Here is a 20,973-nt window from a genome sequence, read left to right as displayed (position 1 = left end):
TTTTACGCGCCACCAATCGAGCAATTTTGGCTCTCGTACCGCGCGAGATTTTTTCAATCGCTTCAAGTTGGACTTGGTAGTAGAGTTTGTTGTAAAACTCTTTTTCGGCTCGGGCGTTAATCGTTGACATGACTTGAACAGCTTCAATCGGGTACTGACCAGCGGCCGATTCGCCCGAGAGCATCGTCGCGTCGGCGCCAAGTTCAGTGGCGATGTAAACATCGGTCACCTCGGCTCGGGTCGGGNAATGTGACCTTTACCGAGCAACGCCATTGCTAAGCGCGGTAAATTAAAACGAATTTCCAAAACTTTGTAACTTTGGCGGACAAGATTTTCGTAAAAGGGATTGGCTAGGAGTTGCTCTTGACGAGCCAAGGTTAGTTGGTCTTTGAGTTGCTGACCGTTACTAGTTAAAGCCACCGCCGCGACTCTGATCGTCAGAGCGTTGACCCGGTCGCGCATAATAATCTCGTAGTGGTTGCGCAAGTCGTATAAACTAGGCGGGACATTTTGGTGAATGTGGCCGGAAAACATCTTTAAGCCCGAGGCCTGTAAAATGTAGGCGTCGCTTTCAAGCACAAACTCAATTTCACGGTTATCAAAAGATTCGTTGGGAAGTTCATTTTCCATCATTTGACTAGTCACAAAATTAACCGTGGGCGGATAAATGTTCTTAATTTTTCAACGTTTTTGAACTTCCTTAGCTAACTCAAAGATGATTTGGTAGACTTGCTGGGCTTGGGCTTTTGCCAGTTTAACTTCGTCCTCGTCAGCGCTGACTTTGGTTTGAAAAATTAATTCGTGGCGGGTGATTGTGTCACTGGGAGTTTCGGCCGCGTCGCGCCAAATGCTTTGGGCTTCGGTTCACAGCCCTTCCCCGGAACCGAGCGCCAGTCTTTCAATCATGGCGCGGATTCAGTTAGTCGGCGTTAAAAGCAAGGTGCAGACGCGGTATTCATCGATGGCATCGAAGGAGATCGGTCGGGTTAGACTGGGTAAACGAACTTCTAAGGCCGAGTCTTGCTCCAAAAAAAGCGGCGCACTCACGTAGGTAAAGCGGTAAAGTTTTTTGATTTGACTACTAACTTGCTCGCGGATCCACGCTAGGGCCGCGATCGTTTCCTTAAGGTTAGTTTCGGGGGTGTAAGTCGTGTTGAATTTCATAGCTACTTCTTCTCTTGGCCAAGCACTTTGTTGACAAAGTTTCTTTTCAAATTATGGACGAGGTACGATCCAACCACGATTTGATCAACGCCGACTTGAACTAACTTGGGTCCGTTCGCGTCGTTAATACCTCCGTCGACTTGAATGAGACACTTTTGTCCGTTCGCCTGGAGGAGTTTTTGGAGTTGACCAATTTTTTCGTAAGTTTGCGAAATAAACGACTGACCCCCTTGCCCAGCTTGCACCGACATGATCAATACGTGGTGTAAGTGACCTAGGTAAGGTCTGAGACTGACAACCGGCGTGCGCGGATTGAGCGCAATGCCAAGTTTGATGTGTTTGTTCTTGACTAAAAGTTTGACGATTTTTCGCGCCGACAAAGATTCGATGTGAAAACTAATTTGGTCAACGTAAGGAGCGATTTTGCGAATTTGGCGGTCGGGACGTTTGCTCATCAAGTGCACGTCCACGTAGTGCTTCGGACTGGCGCTAATCAGTTGAATTAGTTCGTCAAGCGGTAAAGTTTTCTGACTTACGAAGCGGCCATCCATCACGTCGTAGTGGATAGCTTTGAGACCGATTTTAAGCGCCTGTTTGATCGTTTTGAGGCGGTCTTGGGCGTCTAAGATGGAAAGGTGAATTCGCGACATTTTTTAGATTTGGGTGAGTAATTTAAGGTAGTTTTGGTACCTTGATAAACTAATTATTCCACTTTTGAGCGCCTTTTTAACCGCGCAGTCGGACTCGTGCTGGTGGAGACAACTGCGTCCAAACGAGCAACTGCGGCTCAGCGCGTGAAAATCGTGGTAGGCGTGGGCTAGTTCAGACTTGGTGAGACCGAGCTCAATCGTTTCAAATCCGGGCGTGTCAATCAGTTTCCCGCCTAAAAAATCAACCATTTCAACCACGCGGGTCGTTTGTTTGCCCCGCCGGGTGCGCTCGGAAATTTGCCCCGTTGGTAGTTCGAGTTGGGCGAGCTGGTTAATCAAGGTCGATTTCCCGACGCCGCTGCGACCCATCGCAGCTACGACTTGCCCCGCAAACTGATCTTTGAGCGGTCGAATCGTTTCTGGATCAAAAGCGTTGACCGGGAAAACTTGGTAACCTTGGCGGGCGTAAAAAAGCCAGCGGTTGGGACTAGCCAAATCAACTTTGGTAAAAATTAACACCGGTTTAATTCCCTTGGACTCGATGATCGCTAAGTTTTTGTCGAGTCAAAAAGTTGAGAAGACGGGGTCAACCACCGACGTGACCAGCCAGACTTTGTCCACGTTAGCAACCTCGGGTCGGGCGAGCTGGTTTTGCCGCGGGTAAATTTTGCTAATCATCCCGTCCGGCTCAAATTCAACATAATCGCCAACCAGCGGACTTTGCTGTTCGTGCCGGAGTTTGCCGGCTCCGCGCACCCGGTAATTTTTGCCCGACTCGGTTTCAAGGTCGTAAAATCCGGCGATTACTTTCCGAACTAGTCCGCGCATCAAAACCTACTTAACCACGATTAAAGTGATCACGATGGCGATTAAAATGACGATCGTAACTAACCCGACCACTAACCAAAAGGCCGAGGAGTTAATTTTTTCAACCCACGTTTTACGCAGTCTATCGCTCAGTTGGTAAACTGGTTCGTAAAGACGTTTGTCGCTCAGACAAGTGTCAAGGTCTTCGTAAAGTTTGTAAGCACTTGAGTAGCGCTGTTGGGGTTTTTTAGCGGTTGAGCGAATGACCACGTTGGCCACGGCTTGGGGGATGTTTTTAAAGATTTTGTTAACGTGGGGCACGGTTGAAGTTTGGTGTTTTCGCGCCGTGTCAAGACCGGTTTTTTCTTTAAAAGGGACGTCGCCGATTAGCATTTCGTAGAGCAAAATGCCGAGCGCGTAAATATCGGTTTGCGCGTTTGCTTCTTCTTTTTCGAGCAGTTCGGGCGCTAAGTACTGAACCGAACCGATGATGTTATCGGTCTGGGTCACCCGGTCAGTTTCGTCGTGCAATGCGATGCCAAGGTCAATGATTTTGACTTGACCGTGGTCGGTGATCATGATGTTGGAGGCTTTGATGTCGCGGTGGATGATGCCGGCCTGGTGCATTTCGTGCAGTCCAAGCGCGATTTGCTTAGCGAATTCGACCGCTTCGTCGACGGTTAAATTGCCCCGGCGACCGATGTACTCCTTTAAAATACTGCCGTCGATGTACTCCATGGCAATGTACTGAACTTTGTCGTCCCAAGCAAAATCAAAAGCCGAGACTACGTAGGGCGAACGGATCGCTTTGATGGCTTGAATTTCGGAACGAAACCGACGCTGGTTGCGGTGCGAATCTTTGTTGTCGGGTCGGAGCAGTTTAATCGCTACGATCCGCCCAGTTGCCTTTTCGATTGCCCGGTAAATTTTGGCCATTCCTCCTTGACCGACTTCACCGCTAAAAACGTATTTTTTCTTAAGAGCTTCTAACATTATTTTTCCTCGTTTAAACAAACAATGATACCGGTTAAGTTGTCCGAAGACTTACCGATGATCGCTTTTTTAACCATTTCATTCAGTTTCTCTTCCAGCGATGATTTTTTCGCCAAAATCATTTCAAACTTCGGCTTCGGTAAGTAGTCGTGGATACCGTCGGTCGTCAAAATCACGTAAGTGGCTTGCGAACTCAGCGGGATGTGAAACCATTCGACGTGGGTCTTTTTAGTCGGTCCCAGCGCGTTAGTTAGCGCCATCGCTCCCAGCGTCATCGCCGCCTGTTCTTCGGTGTACTTATAGTGCTCGATGTAGTAGTTACGGATGTTGTGGTCCTTGGTGATTTGAGTAAGCAAACCGTCGTAAAGGTAGACGCGCGAATCACCGACGTTGTAAACAAACAGATCCGGGCCGATTTTGATTGCTCCGGCTACGGTCGTGCCCATGTCATAGAGGCGAGCGTCGCGTTTGGCAAACTTGATCATCGCTCGGCGGGCTTTGTTAATCGCTTGTTCAAACCATTTTTCCAACGTCTCGGCGTTAACTTTGCGCGGGAAGTTAAAAGTAAACTCTTTGTCAAAAACGTCAATCGTGATCGCCGCCGCTGTTTCGCCGCCTTCATGACCGCCCATGCCGTCACAAATGATTGCGAAAGTCACGGCTTGGTTTTGAAAGACCGCTCCCCGGTCTTGGTTTTGACGCCGGACGACACCAATGTCAGTTTTAATCGCTCACTTTGCCATTACTTTGGTTGCACTATCTCTCTAATTGTAGCGACAACTTTGTCCAAATCATCGTTGACAATCACGTGGTCAAAAAATTTGCTGTCCTCAATTTCTTTGTTGTAGCGAACCAGTCTTTCCTGGAGTTGGAGTTCGCTTTCGGTCGCTCGGGCGCGGATTCTTCGCTCCAGTTCGCTGACCGAAGGTGGCATGATGAAGATGGTGATTAAATGGTATTCGCGGGAGTGACGGTTGATGATTTGTTTTGCTCCCTCAACGTCAATTTCTAAAAAGGGTATGTAACCGAGTTTATTGATCCTTTCCAGTTCGCTCTTGAGAGTCCCGTATTTGTGAAAAAAGTGTTTATTTCATTCAAAAAATTGGTTTTTTTTGATTTTTTCGTCGAATTCCTGCTCGCTGAGAAAGTAGTAGTGGCGACCTTGGATCTCGCCTAGACGCGGCGGCCTCGTCGTGGCCGAACAAGAAAACATCAACTTCAAACTGGGGTCGGCAAAAAGTTTCGCTTCAATCGTCGCCTTGCCCACTCCGGAAGGACCAGCAAAGATAATTAATTTCCTGTCCATATCACCACATTATATCTTTGTCAGGTTGAGGTTAACGATTGCTTTTTGCGCTTACAAGTTGTAGGTTAAGAAAATTAAACTGGTTTTTTGGTACCGCTTAGTTTGGCGCCTAACTAAGTCCTGGGGCACTTTGACTAACTCAGGAGCGTCGCTCTGAACCACGATTAGACCTTGGGAGTTAAGCAAAGAGTTGTCCACAATCGCTTGCAAAATTTGGTTTAAGAGCCCGACTTTTTGGTAAGGCGGGTCCAGAAAAATTAGGTCAAACTTAACGCCTGAGACAAGGCTAGCGTAGTTGAGAGCATCGCGTAAGTACAAGTCAATGTTTTTGACGCCAATTTTTTCCACGTTCGCTTGGAGAACTTTGAAAGCGCGGGGATCTTTTTCAAGCGCGATCGCTTTGCTCGCTCCGCGCGAAAGCGCTTCAATAGCCAGCGAGCCAGCCCCCGCAAAAGCGTCCCAAACAACGCTGCCGGGAATTTGATCGCTAATGATCGAAAAAAGCGCCTCTTTAACCGCATCGCGCATTGGCCTGGTCGTTTTTTGGTCGGGCAAACTTAGTTTTTGACCGCGGTATTTACCCGCGATTACTCTCAGCATAGTCCCATCATAGCACCGTGTTAGAATAGGTGTGTGAAAATCATCCTGCTTCCTAACAAAAAGCTGCGCTCGGTCTCGGCCGCGGTTAAATTACCGCTCGGCGAGGCCGACCAACAGCTGGCTGAGCAAATGATTAACTACGTCGATAGCTCGCAAAAAAAGGATAACGACCTGCGCGAAGGGATCGGGATCGCAGCGGTTCAAATGGGTCATTTAAAGCGGATGTTTTACGTTAACATTCCGCCGGGCGAATACCACCGCGGATGACGGGAATTTTTAATTAACCCCGAAATCACCGCCTATTCGCCGAGCTTTGCCGCGCTTGAGCAAGGCGAAGGTTGCCTTTCGGTTGATCCTGATCGCGACGACGAGGAGGGACTGGTTCACCGCCGTTTTAAAATTGTCATTCAAGGTTACTCGTACCTCAGCAAAAAAAACGTTACGCACCACTTAACGGGCGTCTTAGCGATCGTGGCTCAACACGAAATGGACCACCTTGAAGGCAAACTTTACTTAGACAGAATCGATTACCGCCACCGTTTTAAGCCGCGCGAAAACGAAGTTTTGTTTTAACTTGGTCGCCCGATCCTACTAGGCCGAGACGAAAATAAATTTTTGCTATAATAAGCGCAAGCAAAACGTTAACAAATTGCACGGACTAATTAATTCTGGTCCAGCGACGGGAGAGAAATAACTATGTATTCAACCAAATTTTTTGCTTTGGGCGGTATGCAAGAAATCGGCAAAGCGATGCTAGTCGTCGAGTACCGCGATGAAATTGCGATTATGGACGCTGGAATTCGCTTTACCAACAGCATGGAAACTGGTGTTTCGGGCATCATCCCCGACTACACTTACCTGAAAGAAAACGCGTCTAAAATCGTGGGTCTTTTTATCACCCACGGTCACGAAGACCACATCGGCGGTGTGCCCTACTTACTCCAACAAGTTGACCTCAAGAGAATTTACGGATCAAGCGTGGCGATTGCTTTCATGCGCAAGCGACTTGAGAACATGAAAATCAAAACCAAAGTTGAGTTCATCGAGTACGAACGCGACTCAGTTTACCAGTTTAGACACATGAAAGTTGACGTTTGAACAGCTCAACACTCGATCCCCGAGGCTTACGGGGTGCGAGTTCAAACTCCCGACGGCGCGATTATGGACACGGGCGATTTTCGTTTTGACTACTCTCCGATCGGCAATTTAACCGACTTTACCAAACTACGCCAAATGGGCGACGAAGGACTTCACATTCTCATTTCCGATTCGACCAACTCGATGTTGCCCGAGCATTCACCGACCGAACAAAACATCATGCGCGACTTGGAACGCAACATCGCTAGTGCCCAGGGGAAAGTGATTTTCACGACCTTTGCTTCCAACATGAACCGGGTTAAGGTTGGGATTGATTTAGCCGTCAAACACAAGCGAAAAGTTTGCGTCTTCGGTCGGTCCATGATTAACGGGATGGAAATTGCTAAGCAGTTCAAGTTTATTGATGTACCTGAGGAAGTTTTTGTTGACAAAAAAGAGATCGACAAAATCCCCGACGAAAAACTCTTTATTCTTTCGACTGGTTCGCAGGGCGAAGAAATGGCGGCTCTTTGGCAAATGGCTTCCGGACGTCACCAGTATGTCAAACTGAAAAACAAAGACGTGGTGATTTTTTCTTCCTCACCGATTCCCGGTAACCGCGTCAAGGTTGAACTGTTAATTAACCAACTTTACAAAGTCGGAGCCGAAGCGCGCGAAAACCGCGTTGACGGTCTGTTGCACATTTCGGGCCACGCTTACAAAGACGAGCACAAAACGATTTTCAACATCACCCGCCCCAAGTATTTCATTCCGTACCACGGGTTCTACCGTCAGTCAGCTGTTCACGGTCAAACTGCTTACGAATGCGGAGTGCCGCGGGAAAACATTTTTTTGATCGAAAACGGCGAAGTAGTCGAACTTAAGAAAGGCGTGGTGCGGCGTACCAAACTGCGGATACCGCACGGTCCGATTTACATTGACTCAACGATCGCTAAGGCGGAAACTTTGGAAATCATCGATGTGCGTGAGAAACTAGCGCAAAACGGTTTTGTCAACATCATCGCCATGGTTGACCGCGCTAAGCGTGAAATCATCGGTAAAACGCGGGTGATCTCGCGCGGCGCACTTTACGTGCAAGAGTCACGCGAGGAAATTACCACTATCCAGCGTTTGGCCCACGGCGCAATTCTTTACACGATTAAAAATAATCCCAACTGAACCCGTAAAAACGTGGTTGACCTAGTCGTCTCCCGGATCGGTCCGTTTTTTTACAAGCACAAGCGTCGCAACCCGATGGTGGTTGTTTCGCTCTTAGAAAAACGCGTTAGCGATCCGCGTCGCGATCAAAAGCGCCAGTCCACTTCAACCGCCGCGGCTCATGGCAACAAAGTTCACCGCCACGCTTACCGCCGTCCCCGGGTTAAACGACCGCTTAGTTAAGAATTTGGTTGGCTAAACGCCGCGCCGAATTACCGACGATCAAAGTTAGACCGCCCGAGTTAGCAAAAACTCCCGAAACGCCGGGCATTTTTTTGATTTTCTCCGTTTCAACGTGGCGTCTTTCCTTGACGAAGATTTTGACTTTGGTGTGGGTAAATTCGACCCCGACTAGGTTTTCTAAACCGCCCAGCAATTCCCTGAGCTCGCCCACGTTAACGGCGACCTTATCGCTGGTCGATAACTCTTGACTGACCGACTGGTGACGCGCACGCCAGGCGACCACGGCCGGAAAAATGCCGAGCGTGATAATTGAAAGCAAAACAAAAATAACTTTGTCCTTGGTACTCATGTGCGTTTGCTTGAATTATAAGACTGTTTTTGGTTTGGAACCAAGAAAAAACCACTTACCTAGCGGTAAGCGGTTTTTGAATAGTTGGGGTTATTTTTTAGGTTGCTTATCTTTGTCTTCGGCGGCTGATTTTTCCGGCTCTTCAACTTCGATTGGATCGGTGTCTTTTTTTTGACTAGCGCTAGCCGCTTGGGCGAAAGCTTGGGCCATCTGGTTAATTTCGTCGAGTTTTTTCTTGAGTTTGTCGATCTCGTTTTTTTCCAGCATGGTTTTGAGTTCCTTAATTTCCGCGCTAGTTTTTTCTTTTTGCTTAGCGTCGATTTTGTCGCCGCTTTCTTTGAGACCTTTTTCAAGTTGGTTAATCAGCGATTCGGCTGCTACGCGAGTTTCGATTTCGTCTTTTCGTTTTGCGTCTGCTTCGCGGTTTTCTTCGGCTTCCTTAACCATTTTGTTAATTTCTTCTTCGCTCAGCGAAGTGTTATTTTCGATCGTGATTGACTGCTCTTTGTTAGTTTTTTTGTCTTTGGCAGTTACTTTTAAAATGCCGTTGGCGTCGATCGAGAAGGCAACTTCGATTTGTGGCATTCCTTTGGGGGCCGGTTCAATGCCAGCTAAGTTAAATTGACCGAGCGATTTGTTGTCAATCGCCATTGATCTTTCCCCCTGCACGACGTGGATCGTCACTTCAGGCTGGTTATCAGCCGCGGTGGAGAAGATTTGGCTTTTGGAAACGGGGATCGTCGTGTTACGGGTAATCAGGGGCGTAGCAACTCCTCCCATCGTTTCAATTCCGAGCGTCAGCGGCGTAACGTCGAGAAGCAAAATGTCGTCGATGTCACCGGCTAAAACTCCGCCTTGGACCGCTGCTCCGAGCGCTACCACTTCGTCGGGGTTGATCGAGATGTTCGGTTTTTTGCCCGTCACCTTAGCGACCATCGCTTGGACAGCTGGAATGCGGGTTGATCCGCCGACTAGTAGCACCTCGTCTAGATCGCTCGCTTTGAGTTTAGCTTCTTTGAGAGCGTCTTCGATCGGCTGACGAGTTTTTTCGACGAGATGTTCGGTCAGTTTTTCAAACTGCGAACGAGTTAACTCGGCTTCGACGTTCAGCGGACCGTCGGAAAGCATGGCTAGGAAAGGTAAGGTGATCGTCGTGCTGGATTGACCAGAAAGTTCAATTTTGGCTTTTTCAGCCGCGTCTTTAAGTCGTTGCATAGCCATTTTGTCTTGCGAAGGATCGTGATTGTGCTCTTTCTTAATTTTTTCGACTAACCATTCCACGATTTGGTTGTCCCAGTCGTCTCCTCCCAGTCGGTTATCTCCGGAAGTAGAAAGAACTTCAAAAGTTCCGTCGGCTAAATCCAAAACCGACACGTCAAAAGTTCCTCCACCTAAGTCATAAACAAGTAACTTTTGCTCCTTATTTTTTCTCTCAAGACCGTAAGCAAGCGCGGCCGCGGTTGGTTCGTTAATGATGCGCTCAACTTTTAGACCGGCGATTTTACCGGCGTTTTTTGTCGCCTCGCGCTCAGCGTTGTTAAAGTGGGCCGGCACGGTGATGACGGCTTTTTCCACCTTTGAACCAAGTTTTTTTTCGGCGTAATCTTTTAGGTAGCCCAGAATCATGGCCGAAATTTCCTCGGGTTTATACTCGCGGTTGTTGGCCTTGATAGTTTTGTCGGTACCCATCAGACGTTTAACCGATGCGACCGTGTTCGGGTTAGTTTCGATTTGGCGTTTAGCCACTTCGCCGACGATGATTTCGTCGTTTTTAAAAGATACTACCGAAGGCGTGGTGCGTTTGCCGTTCGGATTTTCGATGACACGTGGTTCTTTAGCATCAACAATCGCTACGACCGAGTTGGTCGTACCTAAGTCAATGCCGATGATGCGTTCTTTTGCCATTTTAATGTCCTTTCATTAATTCTTGTTGATAACTATTTCAACGTCTAGTATAACACATTTTTAGCACTCTCATACAAATAGTGCTAATTTTGAAAACGTTTCAATTTGATGCTAAAAGCGCTTACTACGATCTACCAGCAGACGTAGATAGTTAAGGGCTAAAATTATGGTGTGAAAAACTTTCGTCCCGGGTCAACCAGTTTTAAAAAGTTAGCCCAGTTAAAATTAACCAAGCACCAAAAGCCAGGTCGCTTATTTTTGATTGAGGGCCCCCACCTAGTTGAGGAAGCACGCCGCGCTGGTCAACTAGTCGAGGCGTGGAGTCTCGACGGTCGGCCCGGGACAACTTTGGTCAGTTTAAAAACGCTCCAAAAACTGAGCACCACTAAAACGCCGCCACCCGTCGTTGGTCTTGGCACTAAGCCAGTCGCCCGGCCGCTTGGCGAGCGGGTTTTGGTTTTACACCAGCTTCAAGACCCGGGCAACGTCGGCACTTTGATCCGCAGCGCGCTGGCCTTTGGTTTTGAGAGCGTAATCGTGATCGGAACGGCGGTCTTTAGTCCGAAGGTGATCAGAGCCACCCAAGGCGCCATTTTTCACATCAACGTGGTTGAGCAAAGAGCTTGACCAACTGACCTTTGTAACACGCACACTTGCTGGGCCGCGGTCACTCAAGCTGGCCAGGGTCAGTCGGTTGAGAAAGTCAAAGCTAGCGCGCCCCTGGCGCTAATCTTAGGTAACGAAGGTCAGGGACTGCCTGATCAAATCGTTAACTTAGCCCAGGCCAAAGTTTGGGTGCCCGTTAGTTTTGAGTCGCTCAACGTAGCTAGCGCGGGAGCGGTCATTATGAGCCATTTTAGTCGTGATTGATTTGGTGAAAAGGGTTAATTGGGTGGCGAGCGTGGTATTTCTTTGCTCTGACTTGGCGCAAACCTTCGACAAATTTTCCGCTCGCATCGTTTAGAAAAAGTTCCAGAAACTCGGCCACTCCGCCTTCTTTGTGGGTTTTGCTGGTGATTCAAGTGGCAAAATTTTTGATGTCATCCGAAGCATTAGCCATGGCGACGGAAATTTCGGTTGTCACGAACATGGGGATGTCGTTGTAACCATCTCCGATCGAAATCGTTTGGTAAATCGGTACTTTGTAATAGCGTGAGATCAGCGAGACCGCTTTTGATTTAGTCGCTCCCAGCCTAGTCATGTCAATCACCGGCGTTAGTCCGTCGCCTTTTGACCAAGATGAAAACTCAACTAAATCACCGAAGCGTCTTTTTAAATAGTCCAGCAGTTTGCGGATGTCAACGTTTTGGTTAGTGTCAACGATCACACCAGTTGGTTTGAGCGGCAACTTGTGGAAATCAAGTCCGACGTGGAACTTGGGCGCAGTCGAAAAACCAAACACGTTCTCTAAATCAGAATCACGCTTTTGGAGCTGAACTCAGCCCGGTCCTTCGAAAGCCACGTTGCGAGTCGCTTTTTGGAGTTTTTCGTCGCCGAGAATGTACATCACGTCGTTAAGATTTAAGTTGGTAATGTAGGGCTGGAAATTGTAGTCCGAAGGGTTATGAATATGAGCGCCGTTGTAATTTGAAACGACTGTGTCAAGGTTTAATTTCCGGTAAATTTCGGCCGTTGAGCGCCAGGGGCGACCGGTCGTAATGCAAACGATGTGTCCGCGCTTGACCATTTCTTCAACTGCTTTAACGTCGGACGAGTTAAGTTGCCCCGTCGTCGAATCTTGTAAAAAAGTGCCGTCTAAATCAATGAAAACTAGTCAGCGGTCGGCTTGTTTAACCGCGTCAGCGGTTTTGGTCGGTTTCTTTCCCATCGTTGTTCCCATTTTAGCACAAGCCAATTTGGTTCCCGAGGAGTTGACTACTTTGGAAAAATTGGCCTCAAAATTATTAAAAAATAAGTATAATTGCGGAGAACATTGGCCGAGCACTTAGTTTTTAGCGACTAACGCTGGGCAAAAACGTTACAAAGGAAAGCTGGAGATGTTTGCAGTCATACAAACCGGAACCCAACAAATTTTGGTTAAAGTCAACCAAACAATTTTCGTCGAAAAAATTCCGGGTCAGCCGGGTGACAAAGTGACCTTTGACCAAGTTTTAGCCGGTCCTGAGCAGGTTGAGCCGAGCGTCTTAAAAAACGTTAAGGTTGAAGGCGTGATTGAGAAGCAATCCAAGCGGTCTAAAATCGTCGTTTACCGGCACAACGCCAAGTCAACCCACAAACGTAAGTATGGCCACCGCCAGCCTTACACGCGGGTTAAAATAACCGCCATTGAAGGGCTAGGACCACAAAAGGAGCCAACTGATGTCAAAGGTTAAAGCGGGTGGAAGTTCCAAGAACAACCGCGAATCCCACAGTAAACGTCTGGGCGCCAAACTTTCCGACGGACAGTTTGCCAAGGCCGGAGCGATCATTTATCGTCAGCGCGGAACTAAAATTCACCCGGGCTTAAACGTTGGTCGCGGCGGTGATGACACGCTTTTTGCTAAGACCAGCGGCTTGGTTAAGTTTGAATCCCGTCGCAATCGCAAGTGGGCTTCGGTCATTCCGAGCGGAAACAATTAACTTATAATTCACTTAAGTTACGCTTAGTTAATTGGCTAGTTTTGAGCGACTGGGTCAACTAGGAAACGATGTCTGGAGTAGATTGAGCTGCCACCTTGATTTTAGTGCTGATCGGTTATTTGATCGGTTCGGTCAACTTTGCGATCATTTTTGCCCGTATCTTTAAGAACGAAGACATCCGTAAAAAAGGATCGGGCAACGCCGGAGCGACTAACGTCCGCCGTAACTACGGCATTAGCGCCGGTCGTTGGACGGGCGTTTTTGACGTTTTTAAAATTTTGCTTGCGCTATCGATCGCCTGAATTTTAAAAGTTTGCGGACCTTTTTTTCGCGGCGCTTTTGTGCCGGTGGTCGGAATTGCCACCGTGGTGGGGCACATTTTTCCGCTCTATTTTCGTTTTAAAGGTGGCAAAGGTGTCGCTTGCCTGTTTGGTTTTCTGTCCTTTTACCAGTGGTGGTTAGCGCCGCTGGGACTACTAACTTTCGTTTTGATTATTAAAAAGACCCGCCTTGTTTCGCTCGGGTCATTGATCGCGCCGGGTCTTTGAATCGTGTTCGGGTCGCTGATTTATTTTAGCTTTGACCTAGCCGGCTGAGAAGTAGTTTGAGACATGCCGATCGCTCGTCTTTCGCTCTGGTGACAAAACGCACTTTGTTTTTGCGCCGCGCACTTGCTGGTGGTGGCGATGCACTTTGAGAACATTAAGCGAATTATGAGCGGTCAAGAGCGAAAATTACCGCCGCGCAAAAAAGTCTAGACAAAAATTTCGTCCATTTGGCGAGCTTGAATATTTTGGAGTTTCCACCAGATGTAGTTCAGTCCGACGAAAGACAAAATGGTTACTACCGCGAGCGTAATCGAGATTAGAAGCGAGTAAGCGACTGGTAGTTTGAGATTGAAAACGTTCAGAAAGTTCAGGAAAGCGTAAACGGCTACTCCGCCCTGCGTTGCTGCGTAGAGTCCGATGGTAAACGCGATGTAAAGCAAAGGCATGACCATCGTAACGGTTAAACTTTTGCGTCAACTCAGTTTTAAGTTGGGCGTTGCCCCGGGCGTGACGGCAAACCACCAGACGCCGATTAAAACTACGATCAAGTGTTCGTGGATGAGCGTGAAATCAAAGTAAGGTGATTGTCCCCACTTGACCATCGGAGCGATGAAGAGAAAAAAGACCATGCCCGTTACGCTCAGATAAACCATGACGGCTGTTTTTCAGTAGGAGTTAATTTTGACTTGTCCGATCCAACTCAGAGCAATCGTGCCGACAAAAATAAAGTTGGTGATGATCGTGAAGTAAGCGAACTGACTCCCGAAATTTCCAAAAACATCGCGCACGTTGAGCGTCTGGAGCGCGTCAATTTCGTCCGGTGTTAAGTCAAGGGTCACAAGTGGTCAATGGGTAACGCTTCTAAATGTTTCAATAATTCGGATCGTGACCAGCGCCAAAGCGATCAGCGCGTGGACGACCTTAGCAATCGGTTTGTTAAATCTGTACATGCATTCATTATATGGCAAGGCGGCCTCGGCGGGAACGCCAATTCTCGTTTTGTTATAATTCAAAAATAGGTTCCAAGATGCGTCATTTTCCGCTGATGTGGGTCTTTCGTCGGAAGGTTCACTTCCACGATAAAAAAGTTATTCTCAGCGAACTTTTAGTTTCGGGACTACTTTTGGTGGCGTTAGTGATCACCTTTGACGTTTTGTTAATCGTTGATAAAAATTACATTTTTGACTACACCAGTCCGACCCAACGCCACCTTTCGCTCGTCGGCTTGGTTTTGGCTATTTTAATTATTAGCGTTGAAGCTTGGGACATTTTAATTGCGCTGGCTTGGCTGATTAAATTTCGAACTACCCTTTACAGCCGGGTGGTGCTAACCATTTTAATTTTGGCTACTTCTCTTTCGGTCGTGTTTTGAACGCTGGTAATTTTGACGGGTCAGTACGAACGCTTTATTCTCTTCAAAAATTTGTCGCTTCTGATGCTCGGAAGCTCGGTAGCGCTCACTTCCTACATGCTTTGGCGGATTCTCCACGATGTTTACGTTTAACTTTGCTATACTTAGTTGGCAAACTAATGGCTAACATTTCAAACTAGCGAGTGGAAGGACTTTAATCGGTCCGCTTGACCACGCAGAGAAAGGAAAACTCGTGGCTAGAGTCAAAGAAGTCGTCCGGGTGGCGAAACTGCAGTTTAACGCCGGACAAGCAAAACCAGGACCAGAGCTGGCTGGTCTGGGTATCGTTATGCCCGAATTTACCAAGCAGTTTAACGACGCAACTCGCGCCAGGGGCGACGAGCCCGTGCCGGTGGAAATCACCGTCTACCATGATAAGTCGTTTGACTTCAAACTTTTCACCGCTCCCGCGTCTTACAAAATTATGCAGAGCGCCAAAATTGAAAAAGGTTCGCCCAACTCTAAAACTCAGAAAGTGGGCACCATTTCTAAGGAGCAGCTCCGGCAAATCGCCGAGTACAAACTACCCGATTTAAACACCAACGATTTAGAAGCTGCGATGCGAATCATCGCTGGTACGGCTCGTAACATGGGCATTTTGATTCAGGGCGTTGACAACATTGAGGCCGAGTTAGAGGCGGCTAAGGAGGCGGCTAAAGAGGCTGAAATCGCCGCTAAAAAAGAAGCCCAACTAGAGGAAGACCTTCAGCAAGCGGCTCAGGCCAAAGATGCTCCGATTGAAGTAAGCACGATTAAGCAAGACAAAGAAACCGACGAGCAAAGCGCAGAGAGCGAGGAGAAGAAGTAACATGGCCCGTAAACCAAAAAAACTCACCTTGGCTTGGTCCAAAGTTGACCGCAAGAAACACTATCCGCTCGCCGAAGCAATTAAGCTGGCCCAGGAAACTTCCTACTCCAAGTTTGACGGGTCAATCGATTTGGCTTTCAACCTTAACCTTGACGTGCGCCAGGCCGATCAGCAACTGCGCGGATCGGTTGCCCTGCCTAACCCAACTGGTAAGAGCGTGCGCGTTTTAGTGGTTAGCGACGATGCTAACATCCAGGAGTTAGCTCGTCTGAATGGCGCTGATCAAGTGGCTAACCAGAGCGATGCCAAAGCGATTTTATCGAAGGAGAAATTTGATTTTGACATCATCATTACCGACCCCAAAACGATGCCTTTTTTAGCTAAGTACGGAAAAGTGCTTGGTCCGCGCGGACTGATGCCGAACCCCAAAACCGGTACGGTCACTCCTAACGTGGATCGCGCGGTCGGCGAAGTTAAGAAAGGTAAAGCTAATTACCGCACCGACAAGACTGGGATTGTTCACACTTCAATCGGCAAAGTTTCGCTTGATCCGCAGCACTTAATTCAAAACGCTGAAACAGTCATTGCGGCGATCAAACGCGTGCGTCCGGCGGCGGTTAAAGGGGCTTACATTAAGAATTTGACTGTTTCCGCTTCGATGGGACCAGCCATCAAAATTGAGTTAACTTAGTCGATCGTTTAATAAGTTTTAACGCAGATTGTGTTAAAATTGTGTTAGAAAACTAACCAGGGGGAAATTAGGTTGATGAGACAGCAACAGTTGATGGGGATCGGTAATTTTAACAACGTTCCCCGTCCCAAGGACTTGTGGAAGAACGAAAAAAATCGTTACCGCCACTGGATCGTTTTGTTTGGAATCGGTTTCTTGGTGATTCTGGCGATTCATTTAACCGGAACTATTCTCAACATTTTAGACCGCGAGTCGATCGTCACCAACTTGGAGCGAATGTTTCGCGAAAGTTATCCCCACCAAGCCGACAACATTTACTTGGACTTAGCTAACCGTAAATTTACGGTCGATTATTTGACGCTGCCAATCGTGCTGATTTCGGTCATTTTAGTCGGTCTGACGCTCTATTTAATCACCGTCACGCGCTCTTACCGCCGTCACTCGTTTTCTTACATTTCCACTTTGTCGATCTACATCATCGGAGCCGGTGCGCTGATGGCGTTTGTCCAAGTAATTATGATGCTTTTACGGATCCGCTCGGTTTTTGACACGGCCGGTTCGATTTTCCAGTTCGTGAACTTTTTTGTCGTCATCGGCGTTTGGTGCACTTGCGCAGTCAAAGTCAACGCCATCCGCAAACAATTTAGTTTTTCCGAGTACGTGGAAAGACTTCGCCACGACGACCGCTTCATTCAGTGGCAGCAACAAATGGAACAAGCTGTTCGCGAAGGTCGGGGAATCAATCCGCTAGTTGGCTTTTCGCCTCTGCCCAGCGATGCTCCGACTACTAGCGCAACCCAGCCAACGGCCCCTAGAACCAAGGTTAGCCAGCAACCAGTTGCCGGTCAAGCCCAAGAGAGCAAACATTTACGTGCTTCCCAGCTCAAAATGCTCAAAGTTGACGAACTACGCGAGATTGCTAAAAAACTTTCCATCTTCGCCTACGAAACAATGAACAAGGAAGAGCTCATCAGCCACATTTTGCGAGTAACGTCGGGTCGTTAAAACGCCCGTTGGCGCTAGTTAAACAAATTATTGATACACGGGGTTAGTTGTTGTATAATCAGCAATACCAATTTAACTTGATCGGAAAAAAGGAAAGGAATTTAATGCCGACAATTAACCAGTTAGTGACTTTTGGTCGCGAGCGAAAAAAGAAGAAAGGCAAAGCACCGACGCTTGGTTTTGGCTATAACTCGCTTCAGAAAAAAGTGACCCGCAACCCGTCACCGTTTAAACGCGGCGTTTGCACCCGGGTGGGAACCATGACGCCCAAAAAACCGAACTCGGCGCTGCGTAAGTACGCCCGTGTCAAGTTGTCAAACGGAATTGAAGTGACAGCTTACATTCCCGGCGAAGGCCACAATCTTCAAGAGCACTCGGTCGTTTTAATTAGAGGCGGCAGAGTGAAAGATTTACCGGGAGTTCGCTACACGATTGTGCGGGGTACTCAGGATACGGCTGGGGTTAACAAGCGCAAACAAGGTCGTTCCCGCTACGGTACTAAGAAACCGAAAGATAAGAAGTAGGGAGGAGAAATATGTCACGAAAAAACCGCGCTCCAGTCCGATCGGTCTTACCAGACTTAGTTTTTAATTCCAAAGTGATTACCAAGCTAATCAACACAATCATGCAAAAGGGTAAGAAAGTTTTGGCCCAGAAAGTTCTTTACCGTTCGTTTGATTTGGTTAAGGAAAAGACTAACCAAGATCCGATGGAAGTCTTTAAAAAAGCGATTGAAAACATCACTCCTCAACTTGAGGTGCGAACCCGTCGGATCGGAGGAGCTAACTACCAGGTGCCAGTCGAGGTGACCGAGCGTCGGAAAATGGCTTTGTCGCTCCGCTGGTTAGTTAAGTACGCCGTGCTGCGTTCAGAAAAAACGATCGAAGTTAAACTCGCTAACGAAATCATTGACGCTTCCAAAGGTGTCGGAGGAGCCGTCAAGAAGAAAGACGAAAGCCACCGCATGGCCGAAGCTAACCGCGCTTTTGCCCATTACCGCTGGTAAAATAGGACTTAACATGGCTCGAAAATACCCCATTCAAGATTATCGCAACATCGGTATCATGGCTCACATTGACGCCGGCAAGACGACTACAACGGAAAGAATCCTTTTTCACACTGGTAAGATCCACAAAATTGGTGAGACTCACACCGGAGAATCACAAATGGACTGGATGGAACAAGAGCAAGAAAGAGGGATCACGATTACTTCAGCGGCCACGACCGCTTTTTGAAAAGACAAGCGCGTCAATATCATTGACACGCCCGGCCATGTTGACTTTACGGTTGAGGTGGAGCGTTCCTTGCGTGTTCTTGACGGCGCAATCGCCGTTTTAGACGCCCAGTCGGGCGTGGAACCACAAACCGAAACAGTTTGACGCCAGGCGACCGACTACCGGGTGCCGCGACTAGTGTTTGTCAACAAAATGGACAAAACCGGGGCTGATTTTTTGCTGGCCGTCGACTCAGTCAAAAAACGTCTCAACGGCAACGCGGTTCCGATTCAACTTAACATCGGAGTCGAGAACGATTTTAAGGGCGTGGTCGACCTAGTTACCATGCGCGCTTACCAGTTCAGTGGCGATGCCGAGGAAAAAGGTTACGTCCAGCCGCTGGAAGTTCCCGCCGATCTTCGTCCGCAAGCGGAAGAGCTACGTCAGAAATTGATTGAAGCCGTCGCTGACTTTGAGGAAAGTTTGCTCGTCAAAGTTTTAGAGGGTCAGGAAATTGAGGAAAAAGAACTCAAAGCCGCGATTCGGAAAGCGACTTTGACGGGCGATTTTTACCCGGTTGTTTGCGGAAGTGCTTTTAAAAACAAAGGGATTAAACCGCTTTTAGACGCGGTGGTTGACTACCTACCTTCGCCGGTCGACATTCCGCCGGCCAAAGGTCACGACGAGCAAGGTCACGAAGTGATTTGCGCGGCCAGCGACGAAGGTAACTTTGTGGCGCTTGCTTTCAAAATCATGTCCGACCCCTACGTGGGTTCGTTGACTTTTTTCCGCGTTTACTCGGGAGTTCTTAAAAAGGGTACTTACGTTTTTAACAGCACCAAAGACGAGAAAGAACGGATGGGCCGCATTTTGCAAATGCACGCTAACAACCGCGAAGAAATCGACGAAGTTTACGCCGGTGACATCGCCGCTGCGGTTGGTCTTAAGTCAACTACGACTGGCGACACGCTCGTGTCTGACAAAGGACCAAAAGTAATTTTGGAGAAGATGAATTTTCCTGAGCCGGTTATTTCGCTGGCCCTAGAGCCAACTTCCAAGGCGGCCACCGAAAAACTTTCGCTGGGTCTGCAAAAACTTGCCAACGAAGACCCGACTTTTAAAACTTACACCGACCACGAAACTGGTCAAACCATCATCGCCGGCATGGGAGAACTTCACCTAGAAATCATCGTTGACAGACTCAAACGAGAGCACGGCGTGGAAGCTAACGTCGGTAAACCGCAAGTTTCGTACCGCGAAACAATTACTAAAACAGCCGACGTGGAAGGAAAACACATTAAGCAATCGGGTGGTCGCGGACAGTACGGTCACGTTTGGTTTAAGTTTGAACCAAACCCCGACGGCGGATTTGTTTTCGTTGACAAAATTGTCGGCGGTAAAATCCCTAAGGAGTACATCAAAGCGATTGAGGCCGGACTCAAGGCGAAAATGGAAAGCGGAGTTTTGGCCGGCTATCCCATCATCGATTTAAAGGCGACTCTTTTTGACGGATCGTACCACGAAGTTGACTCGTCCGAAATGGCTTATAAAATTGCCGCTTCAAAAGCGCTGACCAACGGCAAAGAGGCGATTGGTTTAGTGTTGTTAGAACCGATTATGGACGTATCAGTCGTCGTTCCCGAAGCTTACTTTGGCGACGTGATGGGCGACATTTCCCGCCGTCGTGGTCAAGTGCGTGAAAACGAACTACGTTCGGACGGCGTTCAAATTATTAAGGCCCACGTTCCACTGGCAGAAATGTTTGGTTATGCAACCGATTTACGTTCCATGACCGCCGGCCGGGGAACTTACCAAATGTACTTTGACCACTACGAAAAAGTGCCGGCCAACATTTCCCAAGAAATTGTTAAGAAAAGAAACTTTGAACACAAATCAGCTAGTTAATTTAGTTATTTCAGCGTGGTATAATCGTTTCACAAAGGATTCTTATGAAACTATTTAGTCAAATCAAAACCCATCCGACCACCGAAGTTGGCTTACTAACGCGCGTTTTCACTTGGGTAGCCGTCTCGTTTGGTCTAATTTGTTTAGTGGCCGTTAGCGCGGCTTTTGTCGTAGATGCCACGGGCGTTTTAAAAGCGATTGGCCAAGATCGGTACCGCTTTGATACTTACCTAATGTTTCAAGCCGCTTCACCAGCGCTGAGACGACTTTTTTATCTCATGATGGCGTCGAACGTCTTAATCATGGTTTCGTTTGTTCTCTCGCTAATTTGACTTTTTAACTGACAGCGCGCGTCGCAAAAAATGATCTACTCGGTTTACTTTCTTTACATCTTAAGCACAGGGTTAGGTTTTGGTGTTTTCTTTGCTCTGCTCAGAGCGATCGAGTTGGTGACTATTTTTGGTGTCAGCACCTTGATCTTTGGCGCGATGGCTTTGGTCGGCTGGTACGCCAAAGACTTGAGTAAGTTGAGACCTTTCATTTTGACCGCCGGCGCGCT

General features: G+C 47.9%; 8 protein-coding genes across 8 annotated transcripts; 4 read left to right on the top strand and 4 right to left on the bottom strand.

Moving 5' to 3' along the window:
• Positions 1–1,166: 1,166 nt before the first annotated feature.
• On the bottom strand, positions 1,167–1,814 carry LOC111627204 (ribulose-phosphate 3-epimerase-like). The gene has a single exon (XM_023370773.1). The coding sequence runs from the start codon at positions 1,812–1,814 to the stop codon at positions 1,167–1,169; it is 648 nt and encodes a 215-aa protein (XP_023226541.1).
• An 834-nt stretch (positions 1,815–2,648) lies between these two features.
• Positions 2,649–3,568, bottom strand: LOC111627202 (serine/threonine-protein kinase PrkC-like). The gene has a single exon (XM_023370772.1). The coding sequence runs from the start codon at positions 3,555–3,557 to the stop codon at positions 2,649–2,651; it is 909 nt and encodes a 302-aa protein (XP_023226540.1). The 5' UTR covers positions 3,558–3,568.
• Positions 3,569–3,613: 45 nt separating this feature from the next.
• On the bottom strand, positions 3,614–4,246 carry LOC111627201 (putative protein phosphatase). The gene has a single exon (XM_023370771.1). The coding sequence runs from the start codon at positions 4,244–4,246 to the stop codon at positions 3,614–3,616; it is 633 nt and encodes a 210-aa protein (XP_023226539.1).
• A 110-nt stretch (positions 4,247–4,356) lies between these two features.
• On the bottom strand, positions 4,357–4,920 carry LOC111627200 (guanylate kinase-like). The gene is given in 1 exon segment (XM_023370770.1): positions 4,357–4,920. A coding segment is annotated over 1 exon segment (564 nt).
• A 1,833-nt stretch (positions 4,921–6,753) lies between these two features.
• On the top strand, positions 6,754–7,776 carry LOC111627199 (ribonuclease J 1-like). The gene has a single exon (XM_023370769.1). It carries the CDS (start codon positions 6,754–6,756, stop codon positions 7,774–7,776), a length of 1,023 nt encoding a protein of 340 aa, XP_023226537.1.
• A 7,304-nt stretch (positions 7,777–15,080) lies between these two features.
• LOC111627198 (50S ribosomal protein L11-like) lies at positions 15,081–15,599 on the top strand. The gene has a single exon (XM_023370768.1). The coding sequence runs from the start codon at positions 15,081–15,083 to the stop codon at positions 15,597–15,599; it is 519 nt and encodes a 172-aa protein (XP_023226536.1).
• Position 15,600: 1 nt separating this feature from the next.
• Positions 15,601–16,290, top strand: LOC111627197 (50S ribosomal protein L1-like). Its single transcript, XM_023370767.1, has one exon. The coding sequence runs from the start codon at positions 15,601–15,603 to the stop codon at positions 16,288–16,290; it is 690 nt and encodes a 229-aa protein (XP_023226535.1).
• A 1,540-nt stretch (positions 16,291–17,830) lies between these two features.
• On the top strand, positions 17,831–18,301 carry LOC111627291 (30S ribosomal protein S7-like). The gene has a single exon (XM_023370861.1). It carries the CDS (start codon positions 17,831–17,833, stop codon positions 18,299–18,301), a length of 471 nt encoding a protein of 156 aa, XP_023226629.1.
• Positions 18,302–20,973: the final 2,672 nt, after the last annotated feature.

The sequence above is a fragment of the Centruroides sculpturatus genome, unplaced genomic scaffold, assembly GCF_000671375.1.
Source record: "Centruroides sculpturatus isolate CEXI.00-Female unplaced genomic scaffold, Cexi_2.0 scaffold597, whole genome shotgun sequence".
Classification (NCBI taxonomy): Eukaryota; Metazoa; Arthropoda; class Arachnida; order Scorpiones; family Buthidae; genus Centruroides; species Centruroides sculpturatus.
This window is presented reverse-complemented; position numbering and strand designations above follow the sequence as displayed.